Raw genomic sequence first — 18,953 nt, 5'->3', positions numbered from 1 at the left:
AAGTTAACCCCAAAGGAAGCTGGGTCACCCCGTGACTTCAGTTCACTCACACATCTCAGCCCCACACTAGAGGCTGCTCCATTATTCATTCTTCTCCTGAGTCACAGCCATGGAACCCCCACTTTCTTCCATTGTCACTTCATTTCCATGTCCAACCTCCCCAGGATTCACTATCAGCCTTCTGCTCCACTGACTTTATAACTTCCTCCCTTGGACATCTCTTCCACTCTCAGGACTTCCATGGTACCCCTATATAGGTTGGTAACGTGGGTTACCTTCAAAGGTATGTATCAATGGGGGACACTCCAATCAAGCATCATGATGTAGACTCAGGCATGGTGGCCTTATTGGGGCAGGTGTAGGAAGAGTAGACAAAAGCAAAAAATGAGAGATTCTGTGGCCCCTGAGAAGTGAAATCAGACTTATTCCTTTCTAATTCCTAATCCAGTCCCCAAGAGGCAGCTCTACTCTGCTTCTTCCCTTAGCTAGCAGAGTAGCTTAGCTATAGTTCTAGAATAAACTCTTCTACTTGAGCCACCTGGAGTGGGTTCTGTGTCTCACACCTGAGACAACCTTGGCTAAAATGGCAGGTCTACCACTCAAGTGTCCCAGCTTCAGCCTCCCACATCAGTGGCCTAGAAGGATAATGGCTTCTTGGGCGTATGGTCACAGTGTCTAACATGGCTCTGCAGCCAGTGTGGCTCCAGGTGGGCCCTTATGCCTCTCTCTCGAAATTCTGACAAACACAGTCATAATAAAAATCGGCTCAAAGGTGACTTTGCTTTTCCCAACATTTCAAGCTCTCAGTGAACTCTGGCTGCCATCCAAGGTGTAAGGCAGATTGAGATGATAGAATCCTTATGTTGCATTCTTCCTTCCTTCCCAAAGAACAGATGTGCACTTTATCAGATGCCTCTTTATCATCTCAAATCATCTCACTAAATTAAAAACTTTACGGGTGGAGTAACTGCCAGGCCTTGCTGGTTCCGGTGCTGAAGTCCTTGCCCTGCCACTCCTGCTGACTGCTGTCCACTGGCTGAACTGAGTGTCTGGCTCTTGGGCCAGCCCGGACCTCGGCAGAGAGATTTAAAGAATTTGGACTTCATATTTGAGGAGCTTACCCTTGCCTCTGGTCTGGCTTTGACCTGGTCCCCAATTTTGATTTGTGGACTTCTACTTTATTTCTGTCTCTTATCCCAGGCCAATTTTCTGCTTGGATCCTCCCTAATCCCCACTTCCCACAAGAACCAGGGGCCTCTGCCCTGTTCTTTGGAACTGCCAGCTTGGAGCTAGAAGCCTCCTAAAGACCTTCTGGATGCTGTTTTCCTGGGCCTCTAGGCCCTGAGAGGAGACTCTAATACCAATCGCCTGACTGGATGACACTGGTCACCTTCCTTCCAGATATGTGTTCACCACCCCACACCATCTGGGGCTTTTGGTCTCAGGTCCTGCCCCTCCAGAGTGCCTCATTCCTCCAGTGTTCCTCCCACAGCACAAAAATAATCACTTCTGTCATTAAAACTCAGTTTTCTTAATGGTGGGCAAAAAGGTGGATACAGCTGTGTCCTTGGTGCTGACAGCAGAGAGGCTCTAGTTAGCATTTGTTACCTGAAGGAAGGAAAGAGGGAGAGAAGTGGCTCTAAAAGTCACAGAAGCAATAGAAAGTCGGAGAGACAGACCCCAGTGGGGTGTAGAGGAAAGGCTAGGGATCCAGTGCATGAGAATCAACTTCCACCCTGTGGGATCCCAGAAGTCTCACGGGAGGGGCAGGATGAGGGTACCTGCAGGTCTGGGAAAGGCTGAGAGGAGTCCTGGAGGAGGGAGCAGGAGCCCACATGCTGTCTCTCACTTGGAGAAACCTGAGGACCATGGTTTCCATCTGAAAATCTGTAGTAAGGATCAAGTAAAAGAAGCTATTGGCCCTTTGGCTTAATGGCACCCTTTTCAGGCATTCCTGCAAGGTGATGTGGGCCTCAGAGCACCACCCTGAACCTGAGAATTCCCTCTGAGCTGATACCCACTCCCGGCAGGGGTCTGTCTGAGGCATCACCCATTCAAGAAATAGGCCCAATCCTTATCAGTTTCTTGGGAGCCAAGGGGAGCAAGGGAGGTTATCACACAATCCTGACTCCCTCATCTGAGCCAACCTGCACACTTGGGATCCACAGTTCCCAAGTGTTTGCCTGGCACCATTTATATGTCAAGCTTGATGCTGGAAATAAAGAAACAGGGCCAAGCCCAAAGCAAACAGGCACTGCTGTTGAAGGGGAAAGGCAGATGCTGAACACACATGACAGTAATGGAGGGGAAGACGAGGGCAGCTGCCATGGGCCTGAGGAACTCATCCTTTCTTTCTCCATCACCCGTAAGGGTGGTGATAGAGGGACCAAGTCTTCAGCAGCTCAAGGGGACAGGGTTAGTGGTGATGCCAATGGCTGTTTCTAGAAGTAATAGAGTATAAATCCTTGATGTTAGATAGATAAGAGTCCTCATACTGACTCTGGTAATAATTAGTTATGTGATTGATCACAAGCAGGCTTTTTCCCCTTCTGAACACTGGATCTCACACCTATGGAATTAGCAGTACCTGCCACATACAGCTGCTGTGAAGATTACAAGAGATCATGCATGGAAAGCATTTGCTCCATAATTAGCATGCACGAGTGGTAGTTATTATCATGCTTTTTATTGTTGCTGTCAAAGAGACACCACTGTCAAATCAATTTTCAGATCTCTTTCTGGCCAACTTTATCACTCTAAAGTTTGACTCAGGTCATAGGGAAGTTCTTTATTTGGGGGATTGCCACTGAGATTTCCCATGTGCTGGTTGGGATCAAATTCAAAGATCTGACCTCAGCACTTTGCTGCAGGCGCAGCTCCTGCATTCCCCAAAGGTTCTGGAAGGGTACTGCTAGGAATTCTAAGAGGCCAGGCATTTGGGGAACACAGGGTCTGGGATCCAGAAGTAGACCAGAGAGATGAGAAGACAAGGGAGCCATCAAAGGGACAACCATGAAAGTATTATGGTTTTTGGTGCCAAGCCAGAATACTTCACCTACAAAACTTATTTGATCCTCTTTGTAAGGTAGGCAGTAGTAACCCATGTTACAAGTAAGGAATGAGTAAGCCTAAGCACCACAGCTAATCAAAACAGAACCAAGCTGTAAGCGCAGGCCTGCAGAGTCTAACACCCATGTCTGCCCACACTGCAGCTCTCCAGGGTTCAGGATGACCAAGTGAACATGTCCGCACCATGCAAGCATGGGTTAGAATTTCACGACCTGAGGTGCATGGGTTAGTAAAGCCTCCTGGAATTTCAAGCAAAAGCATGTCTCAGAGAAGGGCTCATACTGTTCACCAGTCTCTCAAAGAAGTCCAAATGTCAAGTGCCACATACTTACAGAAAAGAAATCACAAAGACCAGGAGAGCTCCCTTAATGGCCTCTTATCTTCTCCAGCTTCCCAAACCAAAGGACCCAGCAGCAGAAGCCACCAGATAGCTGAGATGGCACTTGGCAGAGCAGAATGTGAGAGAAGACAGACCTGAATCCAATCAGCTTCCCCAGCAAGAAGTCAGCCTGGCCTTCATTCATACACTCAGGATGCAGTTCCTTCCAGAGTATCACAGGGAATCACCCACTGACCATCCCTCATGTGGACACATGTAAACAGCACTCCCACCCCAACAAAAAAAAAAAGGTGGTGAAATTAGTAGGCCATGTCTACACAGCCTAGAAACTCTCTCTCCATGGGTGCAGGAGCTGAGGAATCACAACCTGTTGATGGAGCTGCTTAAAACAACCCCATCTACGAGTTCTCTCAAGAGCCTGAAAGCAAAAATGTGTCAAGGAACAGACACATTGGGTTTCTCTGTTCAAACCCTTAATCCTCAAAAAAACAGAGCCCAGAAACCCCAAGTCAGAATTCTCAATTTTGGACACTTGTGTATCTCATAGGCATGCACTTGCCTTTGATGCCTCATAGCCTTTGGTTTCTCTCTTTTCTGTAGTCCGAAATACCAGAGCTCAAACTGACTTGAAAAAAAGTGAGAATAGCAACTCCTCTATTCAGTTGGGAACCCAGAGGCAGTGAGAGCACACCTGTCAGCCAAAGCCACAGTCAGAGAAGGAAGAGGAAATCTAGCAGCCAAAGAGGGTGTGGGTGAGAAGACCTCATGATTCAGAGATGATGTCCAGAGAGGGGACATAAGCTGTCCTATCATGTCTTCACCTCTCTCTTGCTCATTTATTATTGTGAATCCAGATGTCAAACTACTGGGGCTATGCAGATGCACTGCACAGACGGCAGGAGTGAAGGAAGCAAGGATTTCGAGCAAGGTTGGTTTCTTAAATAGAAATGGACATGGCCGAGTGGCTCAAAACAGTCAACGTAGGAAACAGCTTCCATCAGAGCCAATAAGTAATTAAAATCATTTCTCCTTTCCAAGTCCTCATTACAGAGATCAAGAAATCAGAGCCACTATCCAGACAGAGATGATTACAAGACAAGAGTTCCTTTCTTGGTATATTTGCAAAGATGGGACTGTATAACTCTGGCTTCCTTGGCTCTTTAGGGAAGAAACAAACAAATTAACATCCAAAGTCCAAAGCACCAAGCACACAGGCTTCTGCATAGCCTGTGTTATTCGATGGAAAGGTATCTAAGAACTCTAGGAGCTTGGAAATGGGGCTGGCAGTTTCTGCCAGTCACATTGAAGAGGGTGCAAGAGGGTCGGAAAGTGTGTGTGTGCCTGTGTGCATGTCTGTGTGTGTCTCCCGCTAAGTACTTCCTTCACTACACAGCTAATCCGATTAGCAGCTTTAGGAAACTCTGCAATGTTAATTCAAGGGCCCCATTCACAGAGCAGCTTGGCCCATGCCTGCCCAAAGCTCCCATTCATCTCACGGCAAATAAAATGCACACAGAAAGGCTTTCTCTCCCTGGAGGATATAATCTTGACTCCTTGCCCCACACACATCCAAATGCTGCCCTCACATCTCTCTTCCAGCAGCAACTGGGCCAGGGGAATGGGCCCACCAGAAAATGGGGGAAAAGGGCTCTCTCTCCATCCCAAGCACAAAAGGAGCCACTTTCAGCAACACTGTCAGCCAGGCAGTCTCCTACAGCTGGCAGCTGTGCTGAGGAAAGGGGTGTCAAAAATGCACCCAGCTGAGGAGCTGTGGGTGAGTCACCGGCTTCCTCTGGCCTTCATTTCTGTGTCTGTAGAATGGGGAGTTTGAGTGGAGGGAGCAGCTGGAACAGAAGGCTGGAAAGGAAGGAAACTCAGGGTGTGGACAGACACGATGTCATTGCATTTGGCTGGAGGACAGGAGAGGAAAGAAGCCTGGCTATGTGGTCTGTGGACAGAGCAGGCAGGGCCTTGGGAGCTAGACTAAGGAATGTTCCTGATAAGTAATGGGAGCTACTGAAGGGGTCTATTCGAAGAAGCAGAATTGTATTAGATTCCTAGGACTGCCATACAAGTGACCACAAACTGGGTGGCTCAAAACTAATTTCTTCTCTCCTATTCAAGAGTCTAAAAGTCTGAAATCAAGGCGCTGGCAGGACCACACTCTCTCTGAAGTCTCCAAGGAAGAATGCTCCTTTGCGTCTTCCTGGCTTTGGTGGGTTGAGACCGTCTTTGGTGTTCTTGGCTTATAGCTGCATCCCTCCATTCTCTTCATCCATCTGCACATGGCTTTCCTCTCTGTGTCTCCCTGTATCCTCTTCTCCTCTTATAAGGACTCAGTCACTGGATTTAGGGCTCACCTTAAATCCAGGATGATCTCACCTCAAGATCCTTAACGAATTAGACTTGTAAAGACCCTATTTCCAAAGAAAGCCGCATTCTGAGGTTCCAGTAGACATGAATTTTGGGGAAGCACTGTTCTACCCACTACAATGGTTGCAAGGTTACCAGGAAGATGATCTAGAAACAGGATAGGGAAAGAGAGAGACAAGGAGGCATACTGGAACTAACTCAACTCATTCCATGGACCTCTTAGAGGTCCCTCCTGGGAGCCCCAATCTCTTAAAGGCTTCTTTTATGGCCAGTGCAGCACTCTAAATGGGCTCTTGAATCAGGTCAGGCACAAGGGCTTTGCTTACCCATCATTCTAGTCTTCTTTCCAAGTTGTTCCCTGTTCGTTCCAGCTGGCAATATGGCTGGCAGGTTGGTCAGGGAAGGACATAGCAACTAGAGAGCTGGGGAACCTGGGCTCTGGTCCTGATTCTGCCACTGACTGAATTTAGAACATGGGTACCTCTAGGAAATGAGGCTGGCTGGGTCAATCCCAGGGCAACTGATATTTCAATGTGTCTGAGCCCCTCCTCTACATGCTCTATGCAGGCTTCTTCCCTGTGGCTCCATCCACAGCCTCCAAAAAACAAAACAGGGGAACTTACAAAAGCTTGGAAATGCAATAACCTGTACCTAAGAATTCATCTCTTCACCCATTTAAAGATTTGGCTCCCTTTAATACATATTTTTAAAAAATCAAGAAAATGTTTAAAGATCTAAGCACAAAGTTCTTCCCAAAAGCATCATTTCTAATAAGAAAAAAATAAAACTACAGGAAAAAAGGGAAACAACTTTCACGTCCATAAGTAAGGGCTTAGTTTTCATGTGGCAGAGCTGCACATGGACCACTGCTGCCCTTAGGAGAACCATAGTGACCGTGCTACACTGCAGGAAAAGAGGGCCACAGTGTAATGTTAAGTAAAACACGCAGACTACACAGGAGCTTGTCCAGCAAGGTCTCTTTTATGTTTTTTGGTATTATGTGTTTATGTTTCTTGATGTGTGTGTGTGTGTGTGTGTTTGCTCATGTGTGCATATGTTTGCACACGGGGCCTGAGTACATTAAGACTGAGGAGTTTAACTAGCAGATAATACTGGGGGTCCCAGGGGCCAGGTAGCAGGGGATTTCCCCTTTCTATTTTATACAATTATGAGCCTCTGGCCTTTTTTCTTTTTAACAAGCAGTATTAGTTTAATCAGCAAAAGCAATAAAAATATTCCCACCCCAAAATTAAAATAACTATTCTAGATAGATGCAAAGTACTCTTGGCCCTCAGAGAAACCAGTCAGGACAAGAATCACCTTGTCATAAAAACACACTAAAAATACTTACAAATCTTGAGAAGAAGGAAACACTAGGTATGTGCTTCAGAGGCTTCATGTCCAAACTCCCAAATTCCCTCTGCACATGGCAAATTTTCCCCGCTCTCCACTTTAATCCTAAACCCTCCCAGGTCACAACCTTCTCTCTGCAAATAATAATAAGAAGAAGGCTGAGTTGATCTTTATTGAGCATTTATTATGTGTCAGGCACTTTATAATACCTTTCCTTTTGTCCTCATGACATCACTCAAAGGCAAGGATTATTACTATTCTCATTTGACAGATGAAGAAACTGAGGCTCAGCTCAGAAATTCAGTACAGGCAGTGCAACCCCAAAGCCTATGACTGTCACAGCACCCTTCTGGGACCAAAGCTCTATTGGAGCTCCCGATCTCCTCTCAGGCCGTGAAAGAGGATCCTAGGGTCTGCAACCTCTGTCTGTCTCCACTTTCTCTTCTCTGCCAATGTTGACCAGTGCCTTCTAGGGTCAAGGTGCTGACCCACCTGTGAGGAGTCCAAAACCAATATGACCTCAACTTCCACCCTCTGTTTGCACAAAGGAACAAAGGACAAAGAAGACAAGCACCCAAGTCCACGACAATCCTGAGTAAGTGCTGTGACAGAGATAGACCATCAGGCTTCCCTTACTTCAGCATCCTCAGACGACCCTCCCCAAGGGAAACTCTCTGTCAGCAGGACATACAGCTGCCACAGTGGCTGCCCTCTGCTCAGTCCCTCCCTGAGTCTTCTTACTCACATTTGCCACCCCACGCCCTCAAGCTGTGCCATGGCAGGTCCTCCAAGGGCAGCAGGAGAGCCAATAGGGGCAACCCTGAACATTCCCAATGGCAGATGAGCACCAACCAACTGCTACTCAGGCCCGGAGGGTAAGAGCACACATAGGGCAGGGAGCCCAAGATCCAAAAGACCTCACCAGAGCCTGCATGGATATCACTCCTGCTTTCTACATATGTTCCCACCTGAAGTGTAAATTGGTATAACCACTCAGAAAAATGGTTTGACAGTATCCACTAAAGCTAGGAACCCTGCCATCCTAACAGTGGCACAGGCCCACTGAAAATGAGTGTTCCATGTTTAACAAAGGTATGTACAAGTATGTCAGCAGAAGCTTTATTTATCATAGCTAAAGACTATAAACTGCTCACATGTCTGTCAACAGAAAAATGATAAGCTAGGGCCCATTCATATAACAGAACACTGCACAACAAATGAAAGAGAATGGCAACATGGGTTGAATTTCACGGTCATCAAGCCAAGTGAAATAAGACAGACACAGAGTAACACAATAGGATCCTGTTTACCAAAATACTTCTGTGGTGATGGAGTTCAGACTAGTGGCTACTTTAGGACGAGTAATGACTGGGAGGGGCATATAGCATTTGGATTCTGGAATGTTCCATATGTCTGGTGGTAGTTATATGGGCGTGTACATCTCACTGCACATTTGACATACGTGAAGCTCACCATTTTTGAGTAACACCACACACACAAAATATGTTTAAAAATCATTTAAACACACAGACAGATTTCAGTGAGCAATTTCTGTAGGCCTCTGGGAAGAGCTGAGGAAGAGTGAAGATGGCATGGCAGAATTGTGAAGAGATGCTTTCTCATGTTTGGACCTCAATTAAGGCTGTGAACATATTGTTTAAAAAAATTTGAAAATTCACCTAAAATTCTAGTAGGCTTTTCAAACTACACAAAAGAGACCTCACAAATTCTAAGAAATACTAGTCACAGAATCAGATGCCACAAAAAAGGCCTGATGTGTCTAATGGCTCCTTCCTCCCCCCAGCCACTAGCAAGAGTCCCCTGACCTTCCATAGCTCCTGTGAGGAGCTTTGGAGCCTGGTCCTTCTAGCTGCTTGTGCTCCTCATAAGCCCTGGGGGTCACCCCCACTCTGGGCACATTCAAATCTTCCCCTCTCCAGGCTTCAGGCACATTTCTGGATGTCACCAAAGGCATCAGTAGCTGGTTGGTACCCCCAGGGTTAGAGGGGGTAGGGCAAGTGCCCAGACAGGACAGTGCCAGCAGTTATCCAGGAACCCAGCATCCTAGGGCAACTGGTGAGCTATGGAGACCGTGGGAGAGGGGTTTCCACCAAGTCACACTCATATGCAGAAACCTTGGGCAGGACCCCAGCAACCCACAGGTAAAGTCCACAGTTATTGCCTTGGCAGGCAAGCCCTTCATTTTCTGCCCCAGGCAGCCTCTCTAGACATAACTCCTGCCAGAACCCACCCCAAAGGGTCCCACTTCAGTGACCTGCACCTTATCCTTGTTTCCTGAATAGAGAGAGCCCCTCTCATACTCTCTCCCTTTCCACTTGGCTTCCCCTCCACCTGAATGCCCTTTCTCCCATTCGGGACTCCCACTTATCCTTCATGACACAAGGCAAGGGTGCCCATTTCCATGGTGCCAGACAGGCTTTGCAACTCACTCCTCTCTCTTGCCACTGCTCTTGATTCATTAGACATTTGCCATGAGAGTTTCTTAGTAAAATATCTGCCATTTCCTGAGATGTTTTGTCCCTGGAACTGGGCTAGCCTGGTTCCTTGGAGTAATTTCCTTTCATTCCCTTTGGAATGAGTGCTGATCTCATCCCACTTTACAAACAGGAAAACTGAACCTTGGAGTTGTTAGAGCTTGATCAGTTCTAAGTCAGTCTGCTAGTGTGAAGGTCTCCTTGAAGGCAGGGGCTACACTCTCCTCTTTTTCTTGGCCAATGGTAAGTGCTCAAAACAGCTTCAAGAGAAAGGAAGGGTATATGGGAAGAATGTCACAGGTAGTAGGCAAATGTGAGCCTCAGTCACCAAATGATAAGCTATCACCTGCCACATGGGAACATCAGCTCCCACACTCAGCAACTTAGACTGCTTCTAAGGATAAAGAGGCCACAAAGCCAAAGTCATTGAACCCAGTGAGCAGGGAGGTGAGGAGAACTCAGGGAACCAGTCCCATTACTGTTCACCTCAAGGTTAGTGGCAAGGAGTGGAGAGGAAAAGTAGCTACACGCTGTAGGGTAGGGGGCTCATTGGCCCCTGGAGATTCTCACTTGGATTGTTGCCAAACAAGTGCACAATACCCCATAGGGGTAATTTCCTCCCTCTTGGCTAGTTACTATTAACATTATCATCAAACATGCCCTAAATCCAGCTCACCCAGCAATTCTCTCCAGTCTAGAAAGAGCAGGACCCCAAGCCAAAGTCCTAAGAACCAATACTGGGCTCCAGCCAGAACCTTCTGATAAATAGGCAAGTACAGATCAATTGACTTCAAGTCCCCAGTTCTACATCTCTGAGAAGGAGGAAAGGTGATCACCCCTGGTTTTTCACAGACAGGTGGACCCTGGAGCTACATGTCAAATACCAAAGACTTGTAGTCCCCATCAACTCCTACTGAAGCCCCTTGTACCTCCCATGTGGGGCATGAGAAAGGGACCCGCACTTGCCAGTATTGTGTCCTGTTTCCTCCACTGATGGTTTGGTCCAGTCTTGGGCCTTATCGATGTGAAATAACTTCAGATCATCTTCATCCAAAGCAATGTCTCCCCAGAAGGCAGCTAGGAAGAAAAAGATAGAAGTGAGTCAACTAAAGGTCAAGAGGACACTGGAGATGGGGGAACAAACTCTAGAAAAGACAGACTCTCCAGTCAAATTGTCCCTGGACCTAAGTGACAGGGCTGGCAGAGAAAGAGGAAGGACAGATAATAATTCTGGGCATCAAAGCCATGTGGCCAAGGGCCAACCACTGCAAGAACCCAAATCTTCACTCTGTAAGGTATTTTGAAAGGCCCCTATCTTACTCTAGTTCTAGGCAGCTGTGGAAAAAAACACCATATAAAGACAGCTGTTTCTCTCTTCTTCAGCCCCCAGGATACAAAAGCAAAGGCATAATGTCATCACTATACTATTGTATACAGTATCTGCTGCCCTTCTCTGGGGAAAGATTAAATTCCCTGACCCACTGATGTCAGGATTGGCCACTAACCTGGTGTGAGTAATTCAGTGTGAAAGAAAGCAGTGAGAGCCAGTATATGATTCACCGCGTCCTTTTCTCCCTTTCTCAGAAGACAAGCAATGTTCTAGACAAAGTCAACTCTAGCATGCTGGGATCTTGAGTACAGATGATACAGAACACAGACATGGCTTACCAAGATGGATGTGCAGTGCTCTGGCTTGGATAAAATTCATACAAGATTCATGTGTTAAAGCCTTGATTCCCACAGCAGTGCTATGGGAAGGTGATGGAGTCTTTAGCAGTTGGGGTTTTTGGGAGGTCTTTGGGTCATTGTGGGACCTGGCCTCCTCCTCTTTGTCCTTGCTCCTTGGTGACGGGATAAGCAGTTTTGTTCCACCATGTGCTCCCAACCAAGATGTGCATGAATAAAAGGAGAGGAAAACTCATTTTTATAGCCTCTGAGATTCGAGGGCATTTGTAACTGGAGCATAATTTCTTTATCCTGACTAGTGCTGAAATTGCTATCAGAAGAGGTATGTTAGTATAACAAAAATCTATTGTGTCTGGACCAGACACCAAGGTAGTTTTTGCCAATGGCTGGAATGAGATGATCTGTGTTACACAGTGATGAAGCATGTTGCCTGTATTAACCTGGAAAGCAGATCATGAACTGGATAAGCTTATGGCTATAAGTGAAGTCGGAATGTGACTAACATGCCTTCATTGCTGTGACTCATGTTTGACAAGGTCCTACAGAAAGAAATAGACAAAAAAAAAAAGATCCAGACAATTTTAATAGGAATGAAAAAGAACAGGAAGGGTCCAAAGATTTGGAGCCTTGAAGAGTGGAAAGAGCTAATCTATTCTTTCTTATAACTACACAATAAAAGAGAACAGGAAACTTTGAGTCACAAAGGTTGATTATATGTGGCTCTGTGGTATGGAGAAATAGGAACCTCCATCTACTGCTACTAGAGACGTAAAATGGCAGTTTTTTAAAAAATTCAATAAATTTCATAGGACCCAGAAATCCCACATCTGGGGATAATCTAAAAGAAATGAAAACATGCACATACAAAGATGCATACTCAAATGTTTATAGCACTCTTGGTCATAATGGCCTCCAACTTGGAACAACCTATATGTCCATCAGCTGTTGAATGGGTAAACGAATGCAGCAGATCTATACGATGGGACATTACCAGCAATGCAAAGGAACGAATGACAAGCATGTACTACAACATGTGTGAACCTCAAACACATCATTCTACATGAAAGAACCTTATGTGGTTTCTTCCTCTGGAAATACAGCTAGAAATACCTTGTAGAGTGGGTGAGAATTAAGTGAAGGGGTATGTCCGGCTGGTCCGGGACCTGGTCTACGGTAAGCACTCAGTGAATAACGGTACCACTCTAATTTTCACTGGGTTCCTCTGGCCACTGTCTCTCCCCTTGCTTCTCCCTGTCCTCCTCCAGAAGATTCTGCCCCTGCCAGTTTCAACACAAATCTCATCACCAACATGTCCTCTATGAATTCTCCTTCCCACGCTGACATACTCTTTCCTGTCTCTATGTTTCTGCAGGACAATCTTGACCAGACAATGGGAGCTAAACTGTGTCCATCTCCTCACCTAAGAGACACTATTGCCCCAGTACATGCCAAGCTTTGGCCAGGTGGGGCAGGGGGCTTAGGGGAGTGGGTTGGGGGAAGAGATCAGCTTTTCTATGCTTTACAATTAACGATGGATTTCATCAATGCATCAATTGTTTTCATTTCTTATGAACCTACATTGATCACATTCCCAGTTTACAGATAAGGAAACCAAGACTCAGAGAAGAAAATGACTCACTCAGAGTCTCACAGACAGAAAGTGGCAGAGCCAGAACCCCCAAACCAGAGCTGTCTTCAGTCCCCCCAAGCTGCCATACTCAGATCATACACTTAGCTTCCCAAGCTATGCCAGATTCTAAATAAGGCTCCAGGCTTACACACACTCATGGGTGAAATCCCATTTCACACAATAAGGAGAGTCACTATGAGACAATGCTGAAGCCTAGAGGCTAAGAGGGAAGGTAACCAATCAGACAGTCTGGGGCTTGAGTCCTGTCAGCAAAATATAGGGCAAAAATTTAAGCTCTCTGAACTTCAGTTTCTTCATCTTTCAAATGGGGATAAAGAATAATAGTAACTCTCCTCACAGTTGTTGTGAGCCTTAAGTGAGATAATATGAAGAACTGCTCAGCACAGGGGTGGTACCTGGGCTCACTTAGTAAATATGACAGAAGAGCTGCATCTGCCAGACATTAAGATCCTCGGCAATGGCCTGTGTGAGCTGTGATGTGCAGTGCAGGCAAGTGACGTTCTCACAGGTGTGACCCCCTTGGAGTACTGACTTACACTAATGCCCAGTCCAGGCTGGTCCTTACACACTGCAGCCACAAGAGGGCACAGGCCTAGCTCTGTGTGGGCACATATGAGCCAGATCCAGTGGCAGGCCACTGGGTTCTATTCCCACCTCATGTCCCAGAGGGCCCCTACCCTAAGCCAGCCTAGCTTGTCACCCTCCCTGTAGCCCTCCAGGCTGCCCGGGATACTGTCATACTCTACCTATCTGTCCTACGGATCCCATCCCAGAAGCCCAGAGTGTTCCCAGGTATGCTCTGCCCCCAAGAAACAGTCCAAGAAAACTGCCTGTCCACTACTCAGAGGGAATACCTCTGACTCCTCAGAGCTGCTCTGGGCTCTGAAAGCTCACCTACCTTAGGCACAGAGGCTTCAAACCAGAGTGACTGGCACCCCACACACAGGTCCAGGGTCAAATGTCTTCTAGAAGTCCTCCTCTGCCCACCTGTCCCCAGCCCACCATTCCATAGACACCACCATGTTCTTCAGGGAGGCCAAGCAATTTGTTCAAGGTTGCATACTAAGTCATTTGTCACATCTACGACTCAAGTTCAGGACAATTCTCCCTATACTTTGGCCTGAATGAGCAATGCCCACCCCATCTGGGAGGTAGGGGAGAAAGCCTCTGTACTGAAGGGAGAGAGAGGTGGTCCTTGACATTCTAAGTGTGACCAAGGCAACCACAGGGAGCCAGCACCCCAGAATCCTGACACAAAGTGCTCTTCCTAACATGATTCTTGTAGGGTACTAGTCCCCTCTTCCCATCCCACTATAGTTAATGTTGTGTCTTCAGAGAGAAGAGTTGGACACTAAAGAGGGAAGTTTCAAAGACTGCTAATGCCTCAGGGAGAGGCAGGGAGAGGCAGAAGTGCTGTGATTGATTAGTGATGGTTCCCATGGCCCAAGTCTGGAGTGGTGACTCACCCTTGTTTTCATCTTTAGGAAGAGAACTAGGGTAACTATGCTGCAGAAAAGAAACCAGAAGTTTGATACAAAAGCAGCAGCTTGGGCTGGCAGAATCACTCAAGCGGTAGAGCAACTGCCTAGCAAGCGTGAGGCCCTGAGTTCAAACTCCAGTACCACCAAAAAAGAAAAAAGCAGCTGCTTCCCTAGAAAACCTAATAGAATAAATTAAAATAATTGGTCCTAAATTAATAAAATATTTTAGTGATGTGTAAGAAAAAAATGATGTGTCAATAAGCACTAAATTGCTATGCACTAGAAACTTTCTGCAGGAGTTCTATACTTGAGCTCTTCCTACTAAAGCTATAAAAAGTGGTGAAATGAAATGGAAAGGCATACTATGTTCATGGACGAGGAAAACGCTAACATCAGGCAAATAAAAGTAAAGCTCTTGGAACCTCACTTTATGTCAACTCTTTCCAAATTAATGTGTAGGGTTAATGTACTTCAAAACCACGATAATTTTTATTATCAAAAATATGATATTAAGGTTCATCCACATAATTAGGCGCTAACAGTCAAGAAAGAGTACCAAACGAGTACCGCTCCATCAGATATCAAAATGTAATAAGGTTTCAACAATCCTGCCATGTAGAATAGTCTAGAAGCAGTCTTTAGGTTACACAAAAAACCTATAATAAATAAGGTCTCACAAGTTTGTGGAAAGCAAGGGACTAATCAATGAATTATGTTGAAACAAATGGAGTAGCTATCTGAGGAAACGGAGTCGCTATTCAGGTTGACTTTGAACCTCATACTATACACCAAAATTAATTCCAAATAAATAAAAACTTGAATCAACAATTGCTCAACAATATTCAGAAGCAAATGAGCTAAGTGCACATAGCAAGCACTCTACATCCATGGGTTTTTAAGCATAGTTTCAGCCAACCAGGGATCAAAAATATTTGGAAAAAATTGTGTCTGCATTGAACATGTAGTTTTTTCTTCTCCTTATTCCCTAAACAACACAGAATAATAACTATTTACATAGCATTTACATTGTATTAAGAATTATAACTAATTCAAAGACTGCTTAAAGTATACAGGAGGAAGTGCATAAGGTTACACAGACATATTACATCACTTTACATAAGGATTTGAACATATGTGAATTTTGGTATCTCTGGAAAGTCCTAGAACCAGTCACCACAGACACCCCTGGACAACGGTATATTCAACACACACAGCTATTGGAGTCTTACTAAAAGGCAAAGGCTAGTCTATGACAGCTTTCTGAAAGAATGCTCTCCAACCATTCCCATCACCTCTTCCATCACCAGCCACATAATTCACGGGCCAGCAACATCAGCAGCATCTTGGAGTTTGGCAGAAATAGACAAGATCACGTGGGAGGTGGAGAGAGGAGGATCATAGTTCAAGGCCAGCCCAGGGAGGAAGTTAGCAAGACCCACCGCAACAAAAAAACAGAAGGTGCATGCCATAATCCCAGCTATGAGGGAGGCAGAGGTAGAAGGATCACAGTCCAAGGCCAGCCTCAGGCAAAAAGTGAAAGACCCTATCTGACAAATAACTAAAGCCAAAAGAGTTGGAGGTATAACTCAAGTGGTAGATCATCTGCCTAGAAGCCCATATGAGGCCCTGTGTTCAAATCCCAGTACTTCCAAATGAAAAAAAAAAGAAGTAATACATAATCTCAGTGCCCAACCTCTGCTAAGACAGGATTTTCTTGCTAACAAGATCCCACAGGTAAATCATGTGCACACTAAGCTTTGAAAAGCACTGGCACAAGGGACCAGTGACTTTGTCCCCAACAACCATGACCCAATAGTCACGAGTTCCCTGCCTCTCTCTTATATATGTCATGGCTGTAATGAAGAGGTAAAGCATTCTTTGCAGAAATGTAGAATTTGAATGGAGAGACCAAAGGAAGCATCTCAAATGCACATGAGTGAAAATACCTTCTGCGCTTGTCTCAAGTCAGCTGACCTCACTGGAACCCCGACCCACAACTCAGCAAGTTGTCAACAAGTGGTGGTGTTTGGTTATACAGCTCTGACTCATAAATAAATAATCATTTCAGGAAGAGAGAGGAAATGCAATAGGGAATACAATAATGAGTGTTTTTCAGAAATCCAGCATAAAAATATTTTTAAAGTAGTCAAATATAACTTTAAAGTTACTTAATATAATAAAGCATAGAAGCAGAAAAGGAGTCTCATTTGAAAGACATAGTTGGTAAATGCTAATACCTAACAATTGACTGGGAGAGAGAGAGAGGGAGAGGAGGAGGAGGAGAAAGAGAGAGAGAGAGGGAAAGAGAAATGGTTTATAGTTTTGTCAGTTTCCTAGTGTAAATAACCCAACATGGCTGAATTCAGAGTCACTGAACATGGAGTAGGGAAGAAAGACATAAAATGACCCTCACGAGCAGGTGAGAGCCAGCTCCAGCACACTACTGTGGTGACAACATCTGTAAAGTACCTCGCAGTTTCTGAGTTCTGCTCTGCCCCCTGCCTGACCCACCATCAAATCATCAGATGCCATGCTTGCGCCCAACCCTCACAGCTGCAGGAGCTGACCAGGATAGGCCATCCTTGCAGTGCCCACCCAGGATTTGCACAGCGCAGACTCTCACTGCCTTTCCACAGAAACACACGGTATTCACGGGGCCCCTGAGACTGGGTCAGCTCCTCCTGTACAGTATCTCCATCCATCCTCTTGCCAGCCTTGTGAGGAAGCCATTTTACCCCGCTTTATAGATCAGACAATTGAGGCCGTATTTGAGAGGGAGCAGGACTTCCAACATCATTGAGGTAGGACGAGGCTGCACAAATGTTTTAAGTCAACTGAGGCCTCCCTGATTCTTAAACCAGAGCTCTCACACACCAAGCCAACACTTTCCAAAGTTGCACATTTGAAGAAGTTCCTAGGTAAAGTAGCCATTTGAAAATGGCTGTGCTAAGACATTTTCTTTCCTGCAGGATTTCTCAGAGTCTTTATAATCCTAGCAATCTCATGACACCAAGAGAGAAACTGAAAATGCCACATTTCCCAATATGGCTAGCCCAGGATCGCTTTTCTCAGAGTCTCCTGTCCTAGGAGGCATGTTTTAGAGACTGCTGTGCTACTCAGCAATCCTCCAGGAATTATAGGCTCCCAGGCCTGGAAGGGGTCCTGTCCTGTCCACCACGTGATGTCTGCTCACAATCATCCAGGGACAGAAAGCTCTCACCCTTCCTTTACAGTCCCCTCGATGCTTGAACAGCTGTTTCTTCCATACCCCAAGTTTGGATCTCCTCTCAGAGGCAAAGCACTGAAGGGACAGAGAGCCACCTGCTGCCAGAAAGTACAGGCCTACGGCAGCTTCTGGCCTTCCTGGTGCATCCTGGCCATGAGCCCCTCCCCAGGGTTCCCTCCAAAATCCCTGGAGACCTGGACTCTCCATGGAGTGACCACCAGCAGGTGCCTCAGCTTATCTCCACCAACTGGGTTTCCTAATTCTCATATCCACACTTACAGCTTGGGGCTGTACTAAGGGGTGGCTGACTTCTCATTCAGCTTCCTACTTAGGGTGCTAATCACAAATGTTCCACAGTGAGGCTGCACCTCAGAATGGTGTACGCTGGAGAATAGGCATGGTCCACAGGCCATGATATACACTAGAGCTGCATTTGACCTTGGGCAAGTAACTTTTCCCTTTGGTGGTACTTTCTTCACAAGTACCATGAGACAGTTGAGCCAGCTCAGTGTGGCTGGAGGCCGTAGCCCACACACCCTTTGCATAAAGTGCGTAGAGTTGATAGGCAGACCTCCAGAGGCCAGCCAAAAGTAAGGAAATCAGAATCTCCAGGGACAGGGCCCTGGAATATGCATTTCAAATGCGTGCATGCCTGACTCCACACTGAAGTTTAGAGTTGATGGTCTCTAAGGTCCCCCAGATCTAATGATTCCCTTCAATTTCCTTTAGAGAAGCACTGGGCATCTGCTGGGGCCTGCCATTTGTCCATCCCAACAACAAGCCATGCAAGAAGCAAGGAAGGACCTCGTTAATGCTGTATTAGATAGACACCTAGGGAAAAGCCTAGGTTATTGGAGGAACTAAATATGGAGCATTCAAACCATTGGAATTCCTCTCAGGAAACAGGCAGAGGTGGAGCAGAGGGGCCAGAGGCGGAGAGAATTACAGGGAAATCCTACCCAGAGACGAATTTGGTTCACTTCAAGTTTCCAGCAGAGGGATTTAACAGGTTTAAGGAAGTTTTCTGTGAATCTTTGTCAAGGGAGTGTATGTACAAACAAACAGGGAGGGTTTTTTTTAGTAAAAAGTTAATCGGCTTAAAGTGTGCAACTAAATAAGCAAAGCTTACATTAAAGTGACCCACAGAGAAAGGACCCCATGGAAAGAAAGTTCTAGGAAATACAATATGGCCTCTATGTTCTTTTGTAGTTCCACGCTATAAATATTCATGGGACGGTGTTAATAGGGTCCACAGTTCTATGAACCACAATAGTTTTTT

At 45.9% G+C, this 18,953-nt stretch overlaps 1 protein-coding gene across 3 annotated transcripts in view; it reads right to left on the bottom strand.

Moving 5' to 3' along the window:
• The window catches only part of Tll2 (tolloid like 2), a 112,398-nt gene that overhangs the window by 78,759 nt on the left and 14,686 nt on the right, over window positions 1-18,953 (bottom strand). For all 3 annotated transcript variants that reach the window (XM_074078626.1, XM_074078627.1, XM_074078628.1), the window contains exon 2: window positions 10,597-10,707. In XM_074078626.1, the coding sequence (XP_073934727.1) occupies window positions 10,597-10,707 (111 nt within the window). The remainder of the gene's footprint in view (window positions 1-10,596; window positions 10,708-18,953) is intronic.

This window comes from Castor canadensis, chromosome 7 (genome assembly GCF_047511655.1).
Source record: "Castor canadensis chromosome 7, mCasCan1.hap1v2, whole genome shotgun sequence".
NCBI lineage: Eukaryota > Metazoa > Chordata > Mammalia > Rodentia > Castoridae > Castor > Castor canadensis.
Note: the sequence above shows the minus strand (reverse complement) of the source record. Positions and strands in the feature narration are given on the sequence as shown.